At 48.5% G+C, this 14,197-nt stretch overlaps 1 protein-coding gene across 6 annotated transcripts in view; it reads right to left on the bottom strand.

The window, feature by feature from the left end:
• LOC117007775 (tetraspanin-15-like) overlaps window positions 1-14,197 on the bottom strand; it is a 38,408-nt gene that overhangs the window by 22,084 nt on the left and 2,127 nt on the right. For 4 of the 6 annotated variants that reach the window (XM_033081110.1, XM_033081111.2, XM_033081108.1 and 1 more), the window contains 3 exons: window positions 9,176-9,251; window positions 7,432-7,550; window positions 3,882-4,067 (listed from right to left, as the gene is read on the bottom strand). In XM_033081110.1, coding sequence (XP_032937001.1) covers window positions 3,882-4,067; window positions 7,432-7,550; window positions 9,176-9,251 — 381 coding nt within the window. Of the gene's footprint in view, window positions 1-3,881; window positions 4,068-7,431; window positions 7,551-9,175; window positions 9,252-10,792; window positions 13,059-13,090; window positions 13,132-14,197 lie in introns of those variants that run through there. The other 2 variants (XM_033081114.1, XM_033081113.1) reach the window with 2 other exon arrangements.

Below are 14,197 nucleotides of genomic sequence, written 5' to 3'. Positions count from 1 at the left end.
CAGAGCCTTTAAAACACGAATCCCAGATACTTTAAAAACAAATCTAGGTTGAAACACAAATCCCAGATCCTTATAAACAAGATTATCAATCCTTTAAAACACAAATCCAGGTTTAAATACAGATCCCAAATCCTTATAAACACAAATCCAGGTTTAAACACAAATCCCAGAGCCTTTAAAAAACACAAATCTAGGTTTAACCACAAATCCTAGATCCTTATAAACACAAACTCAGGTTGAAACACGAATCCCAGATCCCCATAAACAAGATTCCCAATCCTTTGAAGCACAAATCCAGTTTTAAACATGACCCTGGACCCTTTTGAAGAGAAATCCTGAATCCTTTAAAACACAATCCTAGATCCTTTTGGACACAAACCCAGGTCCTTTTAAATCCTTTTAAACATGATCCCAAATCCTTTTAAACATGAATCCAGATCCTTCCAAGCACAATACCAGATCCTTTTAAACACAAATCCTGGATCCTTTTAGACACAAATCCTGGATCCTTTAAAACATGAATTCAGGTCCTTTTAAACACAATCCCAGATCCTTATAAATCCAAATCCAGATCCTTTCAAATCCAAATCCTGGATCCTTTTAAGCACAATCCCAGATCCTTTAAACCACAAATCTGGTATTTTTGAACACAATTTCTGTGTTGTTTTCCATAAAACCCCCAAAAGCTGCAGCTGCCAGGCCCAGCTCAGCTCCAAGAGCTCCTCCAGCTCCTCTTTCCCTGATTGCTTTTGTTCCTGGGATTTATCCTGGAAAGGACAATTCCTGATCTGCACAAGGCTCTGATTGCTGCTTTCCCTTCCCTGCTCCTTCCTGTCCTCAGCAACTCCCAGCTTTTCACCTCCTGACTCCCAAAAACTTGGGCTGGGTAGGCAGGGGGAGGCACTTTTTCTTGGGAATTCACTTTTCCTTGGGAATTTGCTTTTCCTCAGGAATTCGCTTTTCTCTGAGAATTTGCAACCTGGCATGGACCTCAGGAGGGAAAATACAGTGGGGACTCCAGATCCATGGATTCTCTCCTGGGATCCCCAAACCATGGAGGTGACCCCAAATTCATGGAATTCCATTCTGGAGATCCTCCAGACATGGAAGCGACCCCAAATTCATGGAATTCCCTCCCTGTGATCCCCAAACCATGGAGGTGACTCTGAATCCATGGAATTCCCTCCTTAAGACCTCCCAGAGACAGTTTTGACTCTGAATCCCCAAATCATGGACCTTGGATCACTACTTAAGACCTCTCAGACTTGGGATCCACGGAATTCCCTCCCTGGAATCCCCAAACCATGGTGGAAATTCTGGATCCATGGAATTCCCTCCTTGGGATCCTCAAACCATGGAAATGACCCTGGATCCATGGAATTCCCTCCTTAAGACCTCCCAGACTCCAGATCCATGGAATTCTTTGCCCAGGCTACCCAAACCATGGAAGTGACCCTGAATCCACGGAATTCCCTCCCAGAGATCCCAAAACCATGGAGGTGACCCCAGATCCACGGAATTCCCTACTTAAGACCTCCCAGACTTGGGATCCACAGAATTCCCTCCCTGGAATCCCCAAACCATGGTGGAAATTCTGGATCCATGGAATTCCCTCCTTAAGACTTCCCAGACTCCAGATCCACGGAATTCTTTGCCTGGGATGCCAAAATTATGGAAGTGATCCTGGCTCCATGGAATTCCCTCCCTGTGATCCCCAAAACCATGCAGGTGACCCTGGATCCACGGAATTCCCTCCTGGAGATCCTCCAGATGTAATTTTGACTTCAGTTCCATGGAAATTCTCTCCTGGAGATCCCACACACATAGAGGTGATCCCAGATCCATGGAACTCTCTCCCCAAGATCCCCAAACCATGGATGTGACTCCAAATCCATAGAATTCCCTCCCAGGGATCCCAAAACCATGGAGGTGACCCCTGAATCCACGGAATTCCCTACTTAAGACGTCCCAGACTTGGGATCCACAGAATTCACTCCCTGGAATCCCCAAACCATGGTGGAAATTCTGGATCCATGGAATTCCCTCCTTGGGATCCTCAAACCATGGAAATGACCCTGGATCCATGGAATTCCCTCCTTAAGACCTCCCAGACTCCAGATCCATGGAATTCTTTGCCCAGGATGCCCAAACCATGGATGTGACCCTGAATCCATGGAATTCCCTCCTGGAGACCCTCCAGATGTACTTTTGACTCCAGATACATGGAATTCCCTCATTAAGGCCTCCCAGACACAGTTTTGACTCTGAATCCACAGAATTCCCTCCCTGGAATGTCCAAACCATGGTGGAAATTCTGGATCCATGGAATTCCCTCCTTAAGACCTCCCAGACTCTGGATCCACGGAATTCTTTGCCTGGGATGCCAAAATTATGGAAGTGACCCTGGCTCCATGGAATTCCCTCCTGGAGACCCTCCAGATGTAATTTTGACCGCAGTTTCATGGAAATTCTCTCCTGGAGATCCCCCACACATAGAGGTGATCCCAGATCCATGGAATTCTCTCCCCAGGATCCCCAAACCATGGATGTGACTCCAAATCCATGGAATTCCCTCCCAGGGATCCCAAAACCATGGAGGTGACCCCAGATCCACGGAATTCCCTACTTAAGATGTCCCAGACTTGGGATCCACAGAATTCCCTCCCAGGAATCTCCAAACCATGGTGGAAATTCTGGATCCATGGAATTCCCTCATTAAGACCTCCCAGACACAGTTTTGACTCTGTATCCCCAAACCATGGACCTTGGATCCCTACTTATGACCTCCCAGACTCAGGATCCATGGAATTCCCTCCCTGGAATCCCCAAACCATGGAGGTGACCTTGGATCCATGGAATTCCCTCCTTAAGTCCTTCCAGACTCAGGATCCACAGAATTCCCTCCCTGGAATCCCCAAACCATGGTGGAAATTCTGGATCCATGGAATTCCCTCCTTAAGACCTCCCAGACTCCAGATCCATGGAATTCTTTGCCCAGGATGCCCAAACCATGGAAGTGACCCTGAATCCATGAAACTCCCTCCCTGTGATCCCCAAACCATGGAGGTGACCCTGGATCCATGGAATTCCCTTCTGGAGACCCTCCAGATGTAATTTTGACTTCAGTTCCATGCAAATTCCCTCCTGGAGATCCCCCACATATAGAGGTGATCCCAGATCCATGGAACTCTCTCCCCAGGATCCCCAAACCATGGATGTGACTCCAAATCCATAGAATTCCCTCCCAGGGATCCCAAAACCATGGAGGTGACCCCAGATCCACGGAATTCCCTACTTAAGATGTCCCAGACTTGGGATCCACAGAATTCCCTCCCAGGAATCCCAAAACCAAGGAGGTGACCCCGGATCCATGGAATTCCCTCCTTAAGGCCTCCCAGACTCAGGATCCATGGAATTCCCTCCCTGGAATCTCCAAACCACAGTGGAAATTCTGGATCCATGGAATTCCCTCATTAAGACCTCCCAGACACAGTTTTGACTCTGAATCCCCAAACCATGGACCTTGGATCCCTACTTATGACCTCCCAGACTCGGGATCCATGGAATTCCCTCCCGGGGATCCCAAAACCATGGAGGTAACCTTGGATCCACGGAATTCCCTCCCTGGAATCCCCAAACCATGGTAGAAATTCTGGATCCATGGAATTCCATCCTTGGGAACCTCAAACCATGGAAATGACCCTGGATCCATGGAATTCCCTCCTTAAGACCTCCCAGACTCGGGATCTGTGGAATTCCCTCCCTGTGATCCCCAAACCGTGGAGGTGACCTTGGATCCACAGAATTCCCTCTTTAAGATCTCCCAGACTCAGGATCCACGGAATTCCCTCCCAGGGATCCCAGCCCACGCCGATCCTCACCGTCCGGAGCAGGGTCCGGTTGTCGCGGAGGCTCCCGAGCATTCCCACGAAGGACACGAGGAACACGGTGATTCCCAGCAGGAGCAGCAGCACAGCTGGAGCCAGGAAAATCCCTTCCAGGGTCCTGTGCCGCTGCCGCTCCGCCTCGGCGTAGATCCCCACGCCCAGGATCAGCAGCCCCAGGATCTGCAGGGATGTTCGGGATTTTCAGGGTTTTTGGGATTTTCGGGGGTTTTGGAATTTTTGGGTTTTCAGGATTGGGGTTGGAAAAAAGTCTCTGAGGGAAAGGAGAAAGTGGGAAATGTCCAAGGATCCCCATGCTCAGGATTAGCAGCCCCACAATCTGCAGCGGGATTGGCGGGATTTGAAGGATTTTGGGGGTTTTCAGGAGGTTTTTGGGGTACTCGGGATTTTCAGGGTTTTCAGGATTTTTGAAGTTTTTAGGGATTTGGGGATTTTCAGGGTTTTCGAATTTTTAGGGTTTTCAGGATTTTTGGGATTTTATGGTTTTCAGGATTTTTGCAGTTTTCAGGGATTTTGGGGATTTTCAGAATTTTCAGGGTTTTCGGGATTTTTAGGATTTTCAGGGGTTTTGGGATTTTCATGGTTTCCATGGTTTTCAGGATATTCAGGATTTTTAGGGTTTTAGGGATTTTCAGGATTCAGGGTGGAAAATCTCCAAGGGAGAGGGTGAGGGGGGAGATGTCCAAGGAAAACCCTGATGGTTCTGGAATGTTCCACAGCCCAGGAGCATTATCCCTGCTCTGCCTGGGATAACAGGAAATCGAGGATACTTCCCACACTGGGAATGTCTCACAGTGATGGATCCACCTGGATCCATCCATGGATTCCACACAGGATTTTCCAACTTCTCCCTGCCTGGATTCTCTGCTTGGCTTTGATGGACCCTGAGCTCCAAAATTCCCCAATTTCTGCCCATTTTGAAGCCCCTGGAGCACTCAGAGCCTCCTCCCTTTCTTCATACCCAGCTCCAATCAATCCCAGCATTCTCAAAACATTCCCAAGGGATTCTGATCCCGGAATGGAAAACTTTCAAACCTTCGCTTCCCAGCGGGAAAAACTCAGGAAGGTTTTGGGATGGGCACAGGGAGTGCCTAAAAACAGCATTTCCAGGGATGAGAAACATCCTTGGAGAATGGAAAGGGCACAGAATTGTGAGGCTGCCTCAGGGCATCGTGGCTCCTTCATCCCAGGATTTTCTTTTCCCAGTTTTCATGGGATGGGCTCACCCCTCTCATTTCCCATGGAAATATTGAGCTGATCCTGCTGAATTCCTGAGTTTCCAGAGAATCCCAGAATGTGTTGGGATGGAAAAGGCCTCAAAGCTCCTCCTGCTATCCTGGGATGCTCCAGCCTGGCCTTGGACAATTCCAGGGTTCCAGAACATTCCTGGCTTAATTTAAACTCAGGTCAGGCCCCATCCTTGTGGAATTCCTGGAGCCATGGGATTGGGATAGGAGCAATTAAGGAATAGGGAATAATTAACACCAAGCTCTGGGGTGGGAGGAGCTCCCAGCTCATCCCGAGGTCAGGTGGGAATTGGGAAAAGCTCTCCCAGAGCTGTGAGCTCCTCCAGAGGGAATCCTGGGAAAAGCCTTTTGTTCTCCAGAGGAAACAGTAGGAATGGGATTTTTGTCCAGAGAAAATGTCAAAATCCTGATTTTTAGCGGGGTCAGTTGAAACATCTCCTCTCCATTTTGTGGGAAAAGAAACTTCCATATTTTTAATATTTTTGGATTTTCCAAGGAAAGAGAAGGAGAGGATTTATTAGGAAAAGAAAATCCCAAATCTCTGCTTGGCTGGATTAAACCAAGTCCCAATTCTCAGGTTTAAAGCCGCTCTCCAGCTCATCCCAGGCTCCTTCCTGGATTTTTCCAGATGTAACAAAATCCCTGGAAAGGATTCACCGGCTTGAAATCCGATTTTCCACAGCTGGAAAACCGGGAATCACCAATTCCAGCCCTCATACCTCGAGATTTTATTCCAAGGAGCACAACTTCCAAAGGTAATTCCTACAAAATCCTGGTTTTATTGGGAAAAACATCCCAGCCCCGTCAACAGGGTTAACGAGGCTTGGAGGGTTCTCGGAATTAATTGGGTTGCGATTATGCAAATGAGGCCAGAATTAGGTCAGGCTGAAAGGCTCCCAGGAGCCACAGAATTCCCTGGAGCAGAATTCCTGCCTGGGAACATCCCAGGGATGGAGGCAGGAAGGCTTGGAGCCCCAAAAATGGGGTTTTTTGGGGTTGTTTTCCCGTTTTTTGGACCAATCCGAGCCTCTCGCTGGTGGATTGCCCATGGAGCTCTCCCAGAATTCCCACAAAATCTGGGAATTGTCCCAGGGTTCATCCACAATTCCCAATGTGGAACTGGGAGAAAAATCCTGCTGGTCATTCAACGCCCCAAAAACATCTGGGAAACCCCAAACTGTGCAGGGTCGGCTCCTGGGGAACTCAAATTTTGGGATTTTTTTTGGATTGTTGAACAAATCGCACCCAAAACTCCAACCTGAGCCAGAAATGCAGGAGAAATCTGGAATTTTGGGGGTTTCTGGGAATGTTCCAGAGGTCTGGCACCTCAGAGCTTTCCCATCCCACAGAGCCTGGGAAATCTGGGAGACATTCCCAAAAAAACACCAATTTTTGGTGATTTCTGGCATCAGCCCAAGCCCCCGGGCACAAGGGCTAGGCCGAGCTCATTCACGGCTCAAAAAGAAATAAAAACCGAAATTAAAATCATTTCCGGGCACCTGCAGAGGAATTTGTGTGCTCACACCTGGAAAAATCAACCCCACCCCGGGGTTATTTAACCCTAGGGAGGAAATATTTGGAAATAAAGTCAGAATTCTGCAAAATCAACCCCAAAAAGAGACCCCCAAAGTGGGTGGAATTCCTGGTTTTTCCCTCCCTTCTCCCGCAGGTGTTGGCACCTCCCAGAAATCCCGCCCCGAGCAGAGTTCAGGGGTTCAAAGCCGCCTAAAATTCATTTTATTTGGGATTTCTCCTACAAAAACGCGGGTCAAACACCCTCGATATCTACAGGGGGTGAAAAAAAATTGAATTTCCACGTTTTTTTCCTGTTCCAAAAGGGATTCGCTGCCACAAAGGAATCACCCAGTGGGGGATGAGCTTGGAAATCCCTCCCAAAACGCGCAGGTTCACCCCGAAATCGCCCAGTTCGGAGCTCAAAATCGCCCAGTTTGGTGCCAAACAGCCCCAAAATCTCCCAGTTTGGACCCTAAAATCGCCCAGTTTGGTACCAAACATCCCCAAAATCGCCCAGTTTGGAGCCAAACAGCCCCAAAATTGCCCAGTTTGCCCCCAAAATCGCCCAGTTTGGAGGCGGCCCCGGAGGCTTGGAGGGTCCGCGGGTTTTCCTCAAGGATTTGGGGTTTTGGGAAAGGGAAATTTGGACACGAAAGGGGCTGGAAAAGCCAAATCCGCCCCCCAGGGGAGGGGAAACACCGGGGAAAGCGAGGAAACACAGGGGAAAATGAGGAAAATGGGGAAAAAAGGGGAAAAGAACGTACCGAGAAGAGCGTGGCGTAGGCGGAGAGCGCGAATTTGATGCCGTAATAATAAAAGTGGGAATCGCGGCAGGTCCGCGCCATCCCCGCGGCTCTTCCCGGCTCATTCCCGGCTGGAATTGCTGCGGGGAATTTGAACTTGGCCGATTTCCGCCCGGCAGGGGCAGAGCGAGGCCGCCTTAACTCTTTAAAGGCTGCGGGCTTGGAGGGAATTCCTGCCCACAGAGGGAAGAACGAGGCTGGAAAGGGGATTTTCCATCCGGGATTATCCCGGAGGAATTCAGGAATCACCTGCGCTCCTGAGCCCTCCTCCGAGCCACGCAGGGCTCTGGGATTTCTTTCGATTCCCTCAGATTTTCATGTTTTGATCCCCTGGGAATTTGATTTTTTTTGGATCCCACTCGGCTTTTGATCCTTTTCAGCACATCCGATTTTGGTCTTTTTTGATCTGCCTCAAATTTTGATTTTTTAGATGCCACTAGGATTTGGATCTTTTGGATCCCCTCAGATTTCGGTTGTTTTTTTTTTTTTAAATCTCTTCAGATTTTGATTTTTAAAAATTCTATTTTCTTTTATTATTTTGTCACCGTCACTTTGAATGAGCCGGAGCAAAAACTTCACCCCCAAAAGAGAGGGAAATTCTTTCCTAAAGCGCTGAACTCGGCTGAAGGGTGGAGCTTTCCAGGAATTTGGGAGACCCCAACCAAGGGAAGCCCCAAACAGGGGAAACCCCGGCTAAAGGGGGACCCCAAACAGGAGAGACCAGAACCAAAGGGAGACCCCAAACAAAGGAGATCCCAAAAAAAGGAGACCCCAACCCAGAGGAGACCCAAAATAGGAGAGAACCCAAATAAGGGGAGACCCCAAAGAAGGGGAAGACCAGAACCAAAGGGAGACCCCAATAAAGAAGGACCCCAAACAGGGAAGACCCTGATCAAAGGGAGACCCCAAACAAAGGAGACCCCAAATAGGGGGAGATCCCAAACAAGAGAGACCCAAACCAAAGAGAGATCCCAGTTAAGGGGAGACCCCAATTAAGGGCTCCTTTCATTTGCAGCACGACCGAGGGGCCGTGTCCAGGATGAGATTCCTGACCTGGCAATCCCAGGTTTTCCCTGAAATTTCAGGCTCCCTCCCTTCTTCCCTGACCCCCAGCAAATCCCAAACCTCCTTTGGGATAACTCAGAACACCCCGAGCACATCCCGGGAATTAACACCGAGATCCCACATGGGGTCACCTCATTCCCAAAAAATCCCGGGTTCAGGGTTGCAGGGATGGATCATTTCTCCTTTTTGGGGTGAGTTGATAAAAGAGAACAAAACCCTTTTATCATCACCCTCCAAAAAGAGGAATTTGCTTCCCATGGGGCTCAATTTTGCCATCCCTCAGCCCTGGGGCTGGCAGAATTCCCACATGGAAATCAGGAATGACCACAACGATTTTATTCCTCTTAAAAACTCCTTAACTGGAATTTTTAATTTTTTTTTTCAATAATTCCCCATCAGGGCATTGACCCAGGTGATGTTTAACCTCCAGCCCAGCAGTAAAGTTCCCTGCACTGGGAGCCAAGAGCTCCTTAAATTTCCCTTTTTTTTAATCTTTTTTTTCCTTTATTTTTTTTTTCTTCTTTTGCCCCAAGGAATTCAAATCGAATTCCCTTTGCTTTCCCTCCCGGAGGAGCAGAGGCCGTTCCGGCAGCGGAAATTCTCCCTTTCCACCCCCAGGGATGAACAAGCAGGAACCGACCTGGAATGATCCATTTCTTTATTCCATTATTTATTCCGTTTTTTCCGTTTAATGGGCAGGGCCCTGCCGGACAGACCTGGGAAAAGAGAAGGAATTGATCCCAAAATCCCGCCTGGAACAGGATTTGGAGCTTTGCCGTGGGGGAGCAGCCCGGGGTTTATTCCTGGGTTTGTTTTCCCAGCTGGAGCTGCGGGAGTGATGGGATTTAATCATTAACAGGGCATCGATCCCGGGAGTGAATCAGGGGCTGTGGGTGGGGAAAGGGGAAAGGGGAAAAAGAGGGAGATGGGAAAATAAAGGGAAAAGAGGAAATGATGAATGGAAAAGGGGGAAATGGAGGAAAAAAGGGGGAAATGGGGGGAATGGGGAGAAGGGGAAAAGGGAATAAAGGGGAAATGGGGAAAAAGGTGAAAGGGGAAGAGGGGAAATGGGGGGGAAAGGAAAAAATGGGGGAAAAAGGGGAAATGGAGGAAGAGAGATGGGGGAAAGGGAAATGGGGGAAAGGGGAAAAATTAAAGAAGGGAAGTGGAAATGGGGGAAATGGAGAAATGAGGGAATGGGGAAAATGGGGAAAAGAGGAAATGAGGGAAAAGTGGGGGAAATGAGGAATAAGGGGAAAATAGGGAGAAAGGAGAAAAAAGAGGGGAGGGAAAGAGAGGGAAAAAGAGGGAGTAGAAGGAAAAGGGGGGAAAGGGAAAATCCAGGATTCTGGCAGCTCCAGAGTGAGGGGGTTTAAACTCAAGGCAGGGTTGTAAAATCCCACCCCAATTTAAGGATTAAATTCTTGAAGTACCTAAATTCCCCCGGGATATTTTCATCCCTCCAGGAATTCCCAGAGAGGTAAATCCCAACCTGGAATGCTCCAAACCGGGAGCTTTCACCCTCTGAGTGCCAAAAAAACAAAAACAAAAACAAACAAACTGTGGAGAGTCAGGGACAGGCATGCAGAAGATATCGGGCTGTACAGTTAGAAAGGACCCCTCCCCTCTGCAGTTGAAGCTATCGAACCTCTGCTCAGCAGCTGGCCGCACCCAACCAGACGTGAGCAGAAGGAAACGACACTGACTGCCCAAGTTATAAAAACCCCTGTAACCCTTTAATAAATGCCATTTGCTGTCCACCACATTGGTGTCCGGGAGCACATGGACCGAGCGGCCCGAAAATAAAGCCGCCGTGTCGAACTTAAACCAAGTCGCCACGCCTAAAAAGGCAACAAGTGCTGCCAAAACGCGGGACACGACTATTGTCTGGGTTTCAGGAGTCTCCTGGATGGCGAACCGGTGGCTGCACAGCCGGTCTTGTGCAGCAGGGAGGACGCTCCCGGACCAGCGAGAAGATGGAAACTCTCGCGCGAGTCGTAAGTGAAATCCACAGGCAGTGGGGTATTGATTGTAAGCTCAAAGATTTTATTCTCGCGGTGCCGAGACTGATAAAGATAAGGATTATAGACCGCCCGGTTGATATACTTCATCCAGAAGTATGGAAAAAATGCACTAGAGCCCTGGCTGAGGAAACGATGTCCTCAAGCTCAGGAAAAATCCTCAAATCATGAGGCAAGGTCATACAAGCTCTACAAAAAGCTCAGCAAGAGCAAGAGACCTGGAAGGCTACGTGAACCTGTTTATTAGCCACGCCGCGGCTGGGGGTCGGGGGAGCAACGCAGACTGCGGATGAGATCAACCACGACAAGTGCACGGACGCGCAATCGCTGGAACTCCCTCCGCAATCCCTGGGGCTGGAATCACCACCTGAGGAAGGGGAGCGAGCGCAGGCGTTTTGGCAGAGGCTTGCGGAGGAGGCGCGGAACGCCGCTATAATATCAAAGCCCGAAGCGGTTGAGAAAAGCCGCGTCCATACACTTTTGAAAATAGCGCCGAACCTCGTAGCGATGAGACTGGCTATGATGTAAGGGATGGAAAAGCAGGAAGCTCGCCGAACGGCACGGGCAAGCGGGGAGGCGGGGAAACACCCGGAGAGAGGCTTAAGATCAATCAAAGTGCTCTACTCACGGAAAAGCACCATCTCAGTCATCCACATCAACAGCCATGACCCGATCAATGGATTTTACCAGATTAGCCATGACAAGGCGAACGCCGCCACAAAAGGTGTGTAAACACTGAGAGATGGCCATCAGTTGCATAAATCCCTTCACATCGGAGCTAAAGCACTTGTAAAAAAATGGGGGATTTCTACTGCGGACACGAAGCACGTCGTCGCCACATGCCCTCACTGCCAGAAATCACCACTGTGGTCAAGCAGCGTCAACCTCAAAAGCCTCAAAACCTCAGAAATATGGCAGACAAACTTTACACAATGCCAGCTGTTAAAACCCCGAGTGTGGCTCGCAGTTACCGTGAATACATACAGCGGTATGATTGTGGCCACACAGCATCTCAAAACCTATTCCAAAGCAACCATCCAACATTGGCTGACAGCCACGGCATAGCTTAAGGTTCCGAAATAAATGAAAACAAACAACAGCCCAAATTTCATCTCAAAAACAGTCCAAGCATTCATCTTGAAATAAAACATTGCCTTAGTGCATAGCATCCCATACAAGCCATCATTAAAAGAGCAAATCAAACTCTAAAAACTAAACTAGAAGTACTAGCAAAGACAGAAGGTTTCACCAATTCCATTCCCCCGAGCGACCAGGTGCGCATACTAGCAACTGCGCTACCAGCGTTAAATCAGTTCCCTAACAGAGATAAAACAAACAGTCCGGCCCAGAAACACTGGGCCACTCGAGCACTAAAAAAATGCCCACGAGTAGTGATCAAAAATGAACGAGGAGAGTAAAAACAAAGTTGGAGACTAGCGCTCACGAAGCAGGAGTATGCAGCCGTTAAAAAAGATGGAAAAATTAAATAGTGTCCGCTCAAATCTATCAAACCAGACCTTCAAAGTAAAACTAATGAAAGTTGTGAGATTCTATTTACAAGACCAGATCATCAAACATCCCCACAACTCGCACACTCCACTACCAGAAGGAAAAAAAAAAAACCATCAAGCAGCCCGGCAGTGTCCAAAATACCAGCAAACCCAAAAAAAAAAAAAACCTCAACCAAGATAGTTCGAGCCATGGCTCACCACTCTAGTTTCTACCCTAATAAACCTTCTAACTATAATCCTGCTAACTCTAATCTTCAGGCCTTGCATACTAAACAAATTAGTGCCGTTCGTTAAGAAGCGTTTAGAAGAAGTTAACATAATGTTTATCGAACGCCGACAATTACTTTGAGGTGTGCTTGTTACTAACATGTTTACAATTTTTATACTAACTTTACTAACCTTTGTAGCTTTATAACGTTTACACTTTCTATGTTTTTTACTAATTATGAGGGAGGGGGAAAATTTGGAGAGTCAGGGACAGGCATGCAGAAGATAACGGGCTGTACAGTTAGAAAGGACCCCTCCCCTCTGCAGTTGAAGCTATCGAACCTCTGCTCAGCAGCTGGCCGCACCCTACCAGATGTGAGCAGAAGGAAACGATGTTGACTGCCCAAGTTATAAAAACCCCTGTAACCCTTTAATAAATGCCATTTGCTGTCCACCACATTGGTGTCCGGGAGCACATAAACCGAATGGCCCGAAAATAAAGCCGCCGTGTCGAACTTAAACCAAGTCGCCGTGCCTAAAAAGGCAACATCAAACAAACAAAATCCAAACCAATTTGGATTTAGGAAAAGCTCCCCAATTTCGAGCTGCAAAACTTCCACATGTCTGGTTAGGGAGGCTCAAAATCCTAAATCCAGCCTTGGGGGGCTGCAGATACCAAATCCAAGCTAGGGGTGGCGGGGGGAAGGGGCTTCAATTCCCAAATCCAGGCTTGGGCAGGCTCAAAATCCCAAATCCAGGGGAGTCTTAGAATCCCAAATCCAACCTTGGGGGAGAGCTCCAAATCCCAAATCCAACCTTGGGGGAGGGCTCCAAATCCCAAATCCAACCTTGGGGGAGGGCTCCAAATCCAACCTTGGGGGAGGGCTCCAAATCCCAAATCCAATCTTGGGGGGAGGGCTCCAAATCCCAAATCCAGCAGGGGGGCTCTGAATCCCAAATCCCACCTTGGGTGGGGCTCAAATCCCAAATCCAGGCGGGGGGCAGGGGGATTCCAAATCCTGAAAGTACCCTGGAAAGAGGAGGAGGAAGAGAATGGGATGCAGAAACCCTCCCTCAGCCACCAAATGCAGATTCAATCCCAGCCTGAGGCACCTGTGCTGCTTCAATCCCAGCTAAAATTGCAGAGAAATTCCAATTCCAGGGAAAAGCCAATTCCAGGGAAACACCAATTCCAGGGAAACACCAATTCCAGGGAAATGCCAATTCCAGGGAAACGCCAATTCCAAGGAAAAGCCAATTCCAAGGAAATGCCAATTCCAGGGGGTTTGGTGGTTCAGGACCCACAGCTTCAATCTGGGGAAGAGGCAAAGCCTGAAGCTGCTCCCACTGCTCCACATTCCCAAATTTTGGGATCCAAGCTCTCAGTTGGGGTGGGTGGAACCCCCGAGGATGGAAAATTCCCGATTCCAGCAGGCCAAGGATGGAATCTCCTCCAGGACCAGGGGATTTGGGGTTTGGAGTCCCTGTCCTTGTGGAAAAAGCTTAGGAAGACTCTGGGATGAGATTCCTGACCTGGCAGTCCCAGGTTTTCCTGGGAATTTCAGGCTCCCTCCCTTCTTCCTTGACCCCCAGCAAATCCCAAACCTCCTTTGGGATAACTCAGAACACCCCAAGCACATCCCAGGAATTAACACCAAGATCCCACCTAGGGTCACCTCATTCCCAAAAGGTCCCGGATTCAGGGCTGCAGGGATGGATCACTTCTCCTTTTTGGGGTGAGTTGATAAAAGAGAACAAAACCTTTTTATCATCACCCTCCAAAAAGAGGAATTTGCTTCCCACTGAGCTGAATTTTGCCATCCCTCAGCCCTGGGGCCGGCAGAATTCCCACATGGAAATCAGGAATGCTTTTATTCCCCTTAAAAACCCTTGAATTTGATTTTTTTCCCAATAATTCCACAT

The sequence above is a fragment of the Catharus ustulatus genome, chromosome 27, assembly GCF_009819885.2.
Source record: "Catharus ustulatus isolate bCatUst1 chromosome 27, bCatUst1.pri.v2, whole genome shotgun sequence".
Lineage (NCBI taxonomy): Eukaryota > Metazoa > Chordata > Aves > Passeriformes > Turdidae > Catharus > Catharus ustulatus.
This window is presented reverse-complemented; position numbering and strand designations above follow the sequence as displayed.